The sequence below is a fragment of the Belonocnema kinseyi genome, chromosome 5, assembly GCF_010883055.1.
Source record: "Belonocnema kinseyi isolate 2016_QV_RU_SX_M_011 chromosome 5, B_treatae_v1, whole genome shotgun sequence".
Lineage (NCBI taxonomy): Eukaryota > Metazoa > Arthropoda > Insecta > Hymenoptera > Cynipidae > Belonocnema > Belonocnema kinseyi.
Genome location: NC_046661.1, coordinates 136,577,441 through 136,589,121, shown reverse-complemented (window position 1 = coordinate 136,589,121; position 11,681 = coordinate 136,577,441). Strand labels below are relative to the sequence as shown.

General features: G+C 33.7%; 1 protein-coding gene across 1 annotated transcript; it reads left to right on the top strand.

The window, feature by feature from the left end:
• The first annotated feature begins 2,875 nt into the window (after positions 1–2,875).
• Positions 2,876–3,349, top strand: LOC117173906 (protein GVQW3-like). The gene has a single exon (XM_033362552.1). It carries the CDS (start codon positions 2,876–2,878, stop codon positions 3,347–3,349), a length of 474 nt encoding a protein of 157 aa, XP_033218443.1.
• The last annotated feature ends 8,332 nt before the right edge of the window (positions 3,350–11,681 follow it).

Sequence of the window (11,681 nt, the reverse complement as noted above, 5' to 3'; positions counted from 1 at the left end):
TTCCGTAGATTGCGTTGTTTGTGCAGAAATTTAATTTTGTTGCTCTTAATGTGGATTTATACGAATGAAACAAGAACTATGTCACCTAAAAAAAAGATATAAGTATCAAATTTCTTGATGTTTTTTGTGTGCATAATTTTTGCTGGTTAAATTTTTGTCATGCCTTGCATAGTTTGACCGCGAAATGGCATTATTGATTTTTGATTATTTTTGGGGCGATCAAAACTAGAATTTTAGATTTTTCGAGAAAATCAAAAAATTTATTATAATAATTTTGTAGGAATTTCAAAAAGTATGTTTTTTATTTTCTGGAACTTTTTGCATACTCAACGCAAAGAGAATACATGCAGAGGTTACATAAACGTTGATGCAATATGCACCCGAAGTACCCTCATACAATGCTTCAGTGTTTAAGTGATCAGGTATCCTTATTACGCAACGGGAGATATGAAGCATTTCATCAGAAGGAAAAAGAGCAACATCCTCCAGTGAACATGTCACTCGTGTTAGAAAAAACACCTTTGCAGATTGTCAATAATGCCAACATGAGAATTAAGAAGTCAGAAATCCTTAAAAAAGTCTTTCTCAGAATGGAGAATTTAGCTGAAGCCACTAATGCTCTTCCTAATTTGATCCTGAAGATGTTAATACCAGGATTCTTAACTGTTTAGTTTACGAGAAGGCGGTTCATCTGTTTAGCGAAAATAGAAGTCATGATATTCTAGGACGCCTGAGTAAAAATCGCGAGCGTATTGCACAGCTTCAGTCTAAGATTAAAACGGCGAGATGGCATGCATCAAATGTTCACTGCGTGATTAGCTAAATAGCATCAAATAAGAAATCATGTGCAAAGTTTAGGGCACTTACTCGAAACTTAAGGAAATCAAGTAATACGATAAAGGTGGTAGAGATAAGGGTGGTAAACTTGGTAGAGGTTTTCTGACCTTAGAGTGTTTAGAACCAAGCAGTTGGGGCCGCAGAGGACTGGCTCTCCCATTTCGTTCGGGCGACATTCCACATAGCCTAGCATCACTAACACCTTGGATACTAAAAAGTCGTGTGAAGAAAGCAGAATAATTCAGAGTTTAATGAGACGAGGCGCTTGCCACAGGAGTAGAGAAAAGGGTGGAAAAAAAGGTCCGTCATATTTTCCAGCTTTAGCCAGACGTTTTCTTCAGATTTTCCTACAGCTGCTGCTCGCTCAGCAGGGCTGCCTCAAAGTTTTGAGGTGGGCTGCGTCCTTCTCTCCTGATATGAATTTTGCATATTATAATACAGTATCAAGTTTGCATACGAATTATCTTCTATTTTGTTTATTTAATATAGTACACTTATTTCGGTAATATAATATAATTTTGTAATTATTAGGCTGTCGATTCGCTACTGAAATTCGCTACATTGTCTCGCCTGAATGTGAACTGAATTAATACAGAAACCAGTACAAAAATAGAATGATTTTTATTCAGTTAGTTTGAAAATTCTACTATTATACTTTTTCTTAACATTTATATCCTTTGGTTAAAAATGTTACTATTTAATTAAAAATTTAATAATATTTTTTTAAACTTAACTGCTTTGTTAATTTCTTTTTTCGTCGAAAATAAACTGTTGTGGATAGAAAATTGGTCCTTTTTTGATACTTTTCGTTGACTTTTATTCCCTTTCCCTGAAATTATCTAGAAATTATCTAGTTCTTTTTAGTATGCTTCGATATATGTAAAAGGAATAATTATTATTGTACAAAGATACGCAGTTGTAAAATTTCGTTAGCAATTGCCGTTTCTGAACAATTATTGTCATATACTTTTGTGCTATAATTCTAATCATTATTATTACTTATATATTTTATGGGTGCAATTTCATGTCAGATCATGTGAAGAACTTAAGCTATTGTTAGTAATTTTTATGAAAATTGTAGTATGTGTTCTCGTAGGTGTTGAAAGAAAAACCCTAACATGATTTTTGAATAATTCCAAGAAATTACAGGATACTCAAAATTGAAAAATTTGGTCTTTTTTCTTTGAACATTAAAGTAATTAAGGTTATGAGGGTTAGATTAAAATGCAAAAAAGCTCAATTTTCAATAAATTCTAAGCTTTTGGAGTTTTTTATAAATCATTTTATAGTTTGTCTTTCATCACCTAAAAGAACAAATACTGCAATTTTTATTAAAACTTCTAACAATAGGAGAGAAGGGCGCAGCCCACCTCAAAGCTTTAAGACGGCCCTGCTGAGCGAGCAGCAGTGGTGGGAAAATCTGGAGAAACAGTATGGCTGCCGCTGGAAAATATGACGGACCTTTTTTTTCTATACTTTTTTTTACCCCTGTGGCACGCGCCTCGCCTCATTAAACTCTGGATTATTCTAAGCGACTTTAATCGCTCTGGCGTCATGTGAAAGTTGAGGTATGTCAACAATGGGTCTGGCGAAGAATTTTTAGTTGTATGTTGCTAAATAGCTTGGAACGAAATTTTTTTACACACATTACAGGAACACCGTTCCATTCAGAAAACTTAGCGGATTCGTGTGGTTCTTATTCGAATCTCCTCAAATTTTTTTCTTCGGAGTTATTGCCTTCAAAAATGGAGGGGTCTTGATTTCTTGCGGCGATATTAGTTGTTAAGACTGTTCTTCATGACACTCTACAAAGATTTGTAGCTCTAAAAAAGTATCCAGAGGTGAAATCTTTATCTCCATCTGTGTTATCAGCCGCATTAGGGCATCCGTGGTTAGATACCGAACCCCAAGGAACACAATTATCTTGAACGCGAAACTTCTTCAAGGTCGTGGCTTGAGTATATAATAGCTGGGCCCCTTACGAACAGTGTGGCATAGTTTTCGTCGGAAGCGCAGGTTTCACGCGCCTTCTACAACCATGAGTGAACATCAAGTGCCGAAAGCCGTTGCGTTACGTATTGTCACTTGTTTTTTAGTGCGGGAAGGTGTTAAAAACACGGAAATTTTTCTGCGTTTGCGAAATAAATTCGGGAGTGAGTGCCTGAGTAGGGCTGCCGTGTTTAAATGGGCCAAAGCATTCAAGGATGGCCGCGAAACCGTCGAGAATGAGCCGCATGATCTTCGACCGCGAACCAGCATGACACCAGAAAACATTCGCCGCGTAGAACAAATGATTTTGGAGGACCGTAGAATGAATGTTCAAGACATTTTGGCTTCTGGAAACCTTCTGGAAACACACGTGAAACCCGCTTATCGCTTGAAACGGATGAGCATTCCAGCACGAAGTGCGATTCTTCTCCAGGATAACGCGCGCCCTCATACCGCGCGTCTCACGCTCGATACAATATCGGAATTGGGGTGGGAGGTACTGGAACACCCCTCCACCCTATAGTCCAGATTTATCAACCTGCGACTACCACATGTTTGGACCACTGACAGAAGCCCTCGGAGGTCAAAGATTCAAGGTCGACGAGGAGGTAGAGGAGTTCGTGCGCACATTGCTGTCCGAGTTGCCCAAGGAATTCTTCGATACCGCCATCGAAACACTTTCTGAAATGTGGGAAAAATGCGTAACTTGTGAGGGGAAATACCTAGAAAAACTTTAAATTTTTTTGATAGTAAATAAACGTTTCAGAGTATTTGTCTCCATCATATTTGAACCACCTTCGTAAGCATATGAAAACATATTCTCATTCATGAGAGTGTAATTTATTCGGGCAAATTATCGATCTCTAGTTTTCAGCGAAACTTTTCTTTTCGGCACTCACAAAAAAAAATTGTTATTTTAGAAATTTTATTTAAGTTTCTGATAGATAAGTGGAAGACTTGCAAATTATAGAAATAAAAGTTTTAATTTCGAAAAAAATTAGAAAAGTTATATAATTTTGCAAATTTTGAAATTGTGCAGAAAAATATACAAAAATATTTTGTCGATATGTTAAGAAATTGCATTTAAATTATGCACTAGATGTGAAATATATTTAGAAGATATATTAGTTCTATTTTTCGATTTGACCAAAATTCAAAAAGTTAGAGCTTTTTCCAAATTTGCAATAAAACTTATGAGTTTTAGAAAAAGTTTTATTAAATTTTTTGGTAAACTACAAAAAGACTTTTGAATTGTGATAATTAAGTTTTTAGTTTTGATAAAAATTAAAAAGGTTATATGCTTTTCAACATTTTGAAAATTTAAAACACACTAAAAACAAAATTTTTAATAGGCTAAGAAATATCAATACAAAAATTTCTACTAGATATAAAGTACATTCATTTCGAAACTATACTCATAAAATTGGTTAATTAGATAAAAATTCAAAAATTTGAATTACTTTCAGAAATACGCGATTTTTGTTTTTGAAGATCCGTCAATTTAAGCGTTATTTTTCCTGGATTTGAAGATTTTTTACAAATAATGTGCACAAAATTTGCAAATTGGACACAAATAATCGAGCGCGAACAGCGAGTTTCATTATGAGACTGACTTCGACAAAGTCGTAGGTACTTTGAGAACCTTGTTTAAAAACAAATGGGAAAAAATTCGGTTCCAATTTATAGCTGTAATTCGTCAGAAGTTTAAACTACAGTATTTGATTCGAGTTGTAATATTTAAGATATTTGAATGAATGTAGTGAAACTGTACGCATTATACGTATGAAAATGAGCGCAATTATTACATAACAAATAATTTTTTCCCATATACTCTACAAAATTTGTAAATAGTCAACAAAAAAAATCCGCTTTACATTCAGATTGTTATCAAACTGCGATTTAAAGATTCTCTTTATTTTTCCAAATCATGGGTTGGATAACGAAAACTGTTTTCTTAATATGATTAATTAAATGCAAATATCTCAGGAGTACCAAGTTAAAACTTGTAGATTCAAGGAGGTAACGAATATGATATGTGCTATATAATCTACTGAAGCACCAGAAAATAATCATTAGGTACGCTGCCAATCAAATTCGTCGTTAATACAGCAGTCTGTTTTTGCTTTATCTGGAAGCATAATAATGATCTGTGCTGTGGCTTTATCCTCGGTAGTTTTCCTTGAGTTTATTGGTAAATATGATAATATAATGTTTTAAATTTCACAAAAATTTATCATCTTACGGAAAATAAGAATTTGTTCCACGCTATATTTCCAAACACTATTGCAATTGGTCTGTTCCTGCGTTCCTTTTTTAGTCCTCTCCTATTTCTTTTGTGTTTAATGCATCTTGTGTTTGAACGCTTCTTTTTACCTGTACTTCTACTTCCCTTTCTTCTGGTATTCCTTTCCTGTGTTTTCCTTTCTTAGGGTGTGCTTGCTTTTCTTTTTCCTTTTTTTCTGTGATCCTGAATATAATTTTCTTGTCTTTTCGTGTGATTCTTGTTTCCTTTTTTTGTCATTTTTTTCCTATTTAGTTGCATCCCATTTACCCCTGCGTTTGTTTTTCCCTGTGTCTATGTGTTTTATTTTCCCTGTGAACCTGTGTTTCTTTTTTGCTTTTTTTCCTGCTTTCCTTTTCACTTGTTTTTATTTTTTATTTTTTTCTTTATTTCTGCATTCCCTTTTTCTGTCTTCCTTTTTTCCTAAATTTCTGTTTACCTTGACACCTGTGTTCCTGCATTTATTTTTCCCTTTCTTTCTGTGCCTATGATCCAACGATCCCCTTTCCCTGCGTTACTTATTTCCTGTATTCCAGTGTTCTTTTTTTCTGTACTAGACCACTGATTTTTTCTTGTGATCCTGCCTTTCTTTATTCCTGTGTTGCATAATTTCTTTCTACTGTGTTTCAGAGTTCCTTTATTCCGATGTTCATGCTTTCGCTTTTTTCTTTTTTTCTGTGTTGCTGCATTCGATTTTTCTATTTTCAACAGTTTCTTTTTTTGCGTTCCCTTAGTTGATATAAACTTTCAATGTTCGTTCCGTTAACAACTTTTTTTTTAATACAGTTTCCGACAAAAAAATCTCATCATAGTAGTGATAAGAGTACAAAAGTAAAGCAATACGACCTAATCTTCATTTTATTGTAATTAGTATGTTTTCCATATATGCCATATGCAACAGAGAGATATATAATTATTTTTCAAATCTAGGGGAAGAGGGAGTCTGAATGTCGCTCAAAGATAAGCAGCTAGTGCACTCCCTCTTGCGACATATTGATATATCTCCTGTTAGCATTCGGTGTCTCAATTTTGTCACAAAGAGTCCATGTCATACTCTGAATTCTCTTAGAGCTTTCTGTTTCGTCTTACAGGGTTAAGTTCACACTTTGAGTGCTTACCTAATGGAGACCCCATTCCTGGTGTTCCTCGTAGCGGACCTTCTTATTCTTCTGATCAATCTGATTCTTCTGGCAGGTCTCTTTCGCCTACCAGACCTTTTTCTCCAGATAATCAGTCTCCTCCTACCGAGTCACCACTTCGCGCCAAGTCCAGATCTCCTTCCAGATGCAGGGCTCTACCTACCAAACTTCCTTCGTCTGTCGGATCTGGATATGAACTTGAAGAACTTGAATTTATTCGGATTAAACCCAATAGGAATCCGCAAATGATATTCGAACTTCGCAGATACACTTTTCCTGCTGATAAACAAATTTATTTATATGAAGCACGTAATAAGTTTGTGCGCACTACTAATCAAAAATATATTGTATTATCAAACTCTGATCGTGACGTCTTTGCCATATTAGAGAGTAGTGATTTTCTTGCTGGATTTTATGGTTCTAAAGTTCCAGTAGGATCCCTTCACCCAATCAAATTAATTGAATTATGATGTAGAATATGTGAATCCGCGTGTGAGCCACAATCCTCCACACCATTCTCTTAATCAAAACAAAAGTGAAAAATAGTATATTATATTGTTTGTTCGAATTCCACGTAGAACATTAAAAGTTCATTGTTAGTATAGATAATTATAGGAAGCCAATGGCCTCTGTTTCTTAATGCTTCTCTTTTTCATTAATGCCCTAACCAATTTTGATAGACTATAATAATTTGAAGGAATTTTAAAGGATTTCAAAGATAAAAGTGATTTTTTTTTGTAATTACAAGGAATTTTAAGAACCTTAAAGAATTTTAAGAGATTTAAAAAGATTTTCGAGAATTGAACATATTTTATAGTATTTTTAAAAATTTCAATACATTATTTTCCGAATATTTAAAAATATTCCGCTCTTAATGGATTGCAAAAGCATTTAAGGTGTTTTAATGACTTTTGCAGAATTTCTTTATATCTACTCCCACGCAATTCAGTTCAGTTCCGTTGATTTTGAGAACGTTTTGGTTTTTTTTCTAAATTCGTCTTGAAGTTTTTTAAGCTCAATTTAAATTTTTACACGTTTTTTTGAATTTATTCAATTCCCCTTTTTTATTCCTAATTTAATTTAAACATACTTAAGGGGGAACACCACTGTGAAAGCGTGAAAATTAAGTGATTTTCATTAATTTTTGTTGTTGGTAGAAACAATTATTTGAGGATCGGACAAATAATAATTCATTTAGCATATATTCAGTAATATTGTAACAAATTTTTATTTAAAAATATTGAAAATTGCATAAAAAATCATAAAAAATCATAAAAAAATGATCTCTCCGTGTGGCAACTATATGGCAGTGAAAAATCATCTGAAAGCAAAAAACCAAAAATTTTAATAATCTGTACAAAAATCGCTATCGTTGTACCTAGCGGTTTATTATATATTTTTGGCAAAATGGCGCCGTTTTGAACAATTAGTTCATTTTTGACCACTTTCTCTTAAGGGCTTGAAAAAATAATAATTTTCAGAATTCAAAAAAAACGGCCGCGTATAACCTTAGCCAATATAAGTATAAAAATTTCAAACAAAAAAAATTAAAATCGTTTCATTAGTTTTCGAGACATCGACGCCACCGTGTTGAAAAAGTTGTATTAAAAAAAAACGCGCAAAGTTTTCATTGTATGTGAGATAGTGCTAGTTGAAATAATATGTAAAATATTAATACTTACATTAAACTGTCTATGTCTGGGCTATATGATGGTTCATGTTCAGTATTTTCAGCATTGTTTTGACTTTTTTATATATTTTTTTTATGTCGAGTGCAGCGGTTCATACAAAGGGAAGTGTTGTAACTTTCTACCTGAACTAATTAAAATTTTTTAGAAATTATAATTTTTTTCTAATTTAAGTCCATTTTCTAAATTTAACTTGAATTTTTTCGATGACCTATGAATCTAATTCTTTAAAATTCTTTTAAATGAAAAAAACATCAGTCACATTATTAATGCACATAATGACTAGGTTACTTTTCGGGTTAGCCCTGAGAATAATAAATTCAAATTTTTTGCCTGGGACTAGTGATACCATTAAAACTACTTGAGATATTTTTTTAAACGATGACACAAATTACTACTATTTCGGAGAAATTACTAAAGACACTATTTTAAAATAAAAATTACAAATAATTAACCAAAAAAGACTTTTTATTTAATTAAAAAAATATCATAAAAGTTGAATTTGCAAGCCAGCAACATGAGCTTTAACAAAAAAGATGAATCTGCAATTAAATTGTTGAATTTTGAAACAAAAAGATTAGTCCTTAAATAAAAAGATCAATTCTCGAACAAACAAGGGGAATTGTCAACAAATTATACAAATTTTGAACGTAATATTTTGAACAGTAGATGTAATGTTAGTCCAAATATAGTTTGATTAATTTCTAGTTTATATTTTGTTCGTTTCTAATTTTTAAAATCTAAATACACTCGGACTCCGAACATACGAGGCCTAAAGTTACGAACGCTCCATACACACGAGCGTCCCAACTCCAAAGGAGCGTGTGGAATTTTCTCCCTTAAACCACCGCAGTTCCCGACAGTCGGACGTAAGTGCGCGCTGCTTTGCACCCCAAATTTGTAAACTGCATTGTAGTTAATTGTAAATTTTGACGTTTCGTGATGTTGATATTGAGAATTTTTTCACAAGATTATTGTGCAATTTGACTTGAAAATAATTTAATAAATTTTTTTTCAGATTACAATTTGAGCTTCTTTTGTTTGTTCGTTGTGATCAAAATTCGGTGTTTGGATTCTTTTTCTTTTTTTAAAAGGAGTTCGCATCTATTCAAATTCTTATCGTAGTGCGACTCAAAAAAATTATCTAATTTTTTCCATATCACTTTTGAGGTAACCAACGTTTTTTTTTTAATAAATGAAAACTTAATATCTCAGAAGTGTCATCTAAAAACAAGCATACTCCACGAGATAGCGGCTACACGGAGAGACTTTCGGCTAATCGATTTTAGACTCTTACATAAAAAAAGTTACAGCATTTTCAAGTCGCTGTATTAAATTTTGTTATGGATTCAAATAACGAAAATTAGTATAATTCTTTGAAAGAAATAAAAAAGAATGTTAAACATTTCGTTACGAACGCGTTGCAATCTTTCTAAACCACTGTACGAAAAATGGGGGTCACGTTATGTTGTGTTTCACGTTGGCGCATGGCAACAAGAACGACGGAGAGAAGTGTACGAATGCACACTATTCCATGGACTTCATATACTTCTTACTATATATGTGTCTACGCTCGGATGGTCGCTCGCTAGTTATAGAGAGTTTGTTCACAAAGATTTAGCTAATACTTATACGAAGTCTGTTAAAAAAATACGCGGATGGAGGTCATAAAAAAATATACTTTATTTTGAAGTTACACGTCTGGGTCTCCTTCAAAATACTCTCCTCCTCAACGCAGACAAGTGTGTGCATTGTTCCCCAACGCACCGTTGTGTCCCAACGGTGTTTCCACTTGTTGAAACAGTCCTGGTACGCTTCTTTTGTTATGGCTTTCAGCTCCTTCGTCGCATTTGCCTTAATCTCCATAATCGTCTCAAATATTCTTTCTTTGAGGGGTTTTTTTAGTTTTGGGAACAAGAAAAAGTCACAAGGAGAAAGGTCAGGTGAGTATGGGGGGTGGGGAAGAACAGTAATCGAGTATTTGGCCAAAAACTCATGAGTTCTGAGTGCTGAGGGAGCTGGAGTGTAGCACAAATTTCGCAGTGATGCGGGGCATCTTCAATTTTTCGGTCAAAATCTCGTAACAAGATCCAATTGATATCCCACACTCTTAGGCAAACTCCCTAATGGCCAGACAACGATTTTCGCGCACCAGAGTGTTGATTTTGTCAACGTGTGGGTCGTCAGTTGACGTTGAAGGACGCCCAGGACGCTCATTATCGTCAATCGACTGTCGGCCATCCTTGAAACTTTCATGCCCCTTGAAACATGCAGTACGCTTCATGGCAACATCACCGTAGGCCTTGTTGACCATGGCAAATTTTTCAGTTGCAGATTTCCCGAGTTTCACACTGTCCATTTTACAATCCGACAAACAAAAAAAACACTCTTCACTTAAAACCGTGTAGCTTATCAACAAATGAAGATATCTGCGACTGGAATAACGCGTTTAAACAGCTGATCTGTACGAAGTTAGCGACACCAAGCGGATTCTCCTGAAACCAACTCGAGGCGCGAAATTCAAACAGTCCGCGTATTTTTTGAACAGACCTCGTACGCATATATAAACCTATCTTATATCTATAAATCGCACGTATTTCGCTGAGACTCTTGATTCTTTCGGTCCTTATATACTAAAGGAGAGAAACGTGTCACTACTTGTGAGAAACTTATAGTGCTAGGTCAAAAATTTCAGGTGCTCCAGACTAAATTAACTATTTATCAAACACATGCACAGGCATACACACACATATTGAAAATACATTTAGAGATTTCGGAACCTTTCAAATTCTCTCAAATTGTTGAATGAACAAGTACAATTTCTGATCTGCCATTTTTTTAAGCATAAAAAAATTAATTTTTTTGAAAACTCACACACGAGAGTTCATATTCATATATTCATACACATATATACACATATACACATAATCATATTTTCAGTAAAATATAATCAGGAAGAAATTCTGTTGGAACAAATATAATTATTTATTATTCAAAGTAATTAAAATAAAATGATAAATATGGCAACGTGAACCTCCATATTCTAAATTTTCAACGTAATTTTAAGATTTCAATATTTTACTTATTCTTAGAGCAGATGTAGAATTATAATTCTACATCTACATCTTCATCATCGCAGGCCCACAAAAAAAAAACAAAAGTGTCTGTGCAATTGACCAGACCTATATATTCTTATGTATTTTTCGACGCTGAATCCGAATTTGCAATAAAAAAGTAGGGTCCAGCTACTTTTTTATGGGGTTTTGATCGAAAAACCTCATTTTTTAGGGTTTTTTCATGGTTTTTTTTAAATAAAAAAAAATAAAGAAAAATTTTATTTTTTTGACTTCAGAATCGAATTCTACGGGAAAAAATACATCGAAAACCATGTTTTGATTTTTTTTTACGAAACTTTCAACCCACCATACGGCGATGAAAAGGCAGAAAATCGCGAAAAGTGAAAATTTGCTTCAAATTTGATTAAAATGACATTAAAATCAAGTGTTACGATTTTAAACCGATTTATAAACATTGAAAATACTTTAGTGGGGGTTTTTGAGGTCGCTGATCACGAATTTTAAGTCATCTTTTCAAAAAACAAATCCTAGTCGGCGTAAGTGGACAATAAACGTGATAAATTGATATTTTTTTTCAAAAAATCGATGTTTTGGGTACTGTTCTGGAGGTTTTCCACTACATGAATCACAAAACTAGAACTTTTTTCGACCCTTGATCATAAAGTAAGAC

Excerpts from the sequence above, each read along its gene's own strand:
- LOC117173906 (XM_033362552.1), top strand. The coding sequence starts at position 2,876 with ATGAGTGAACATCAAGTGCCGAAAGCCGTTGCGTTACGTATTGTCACT.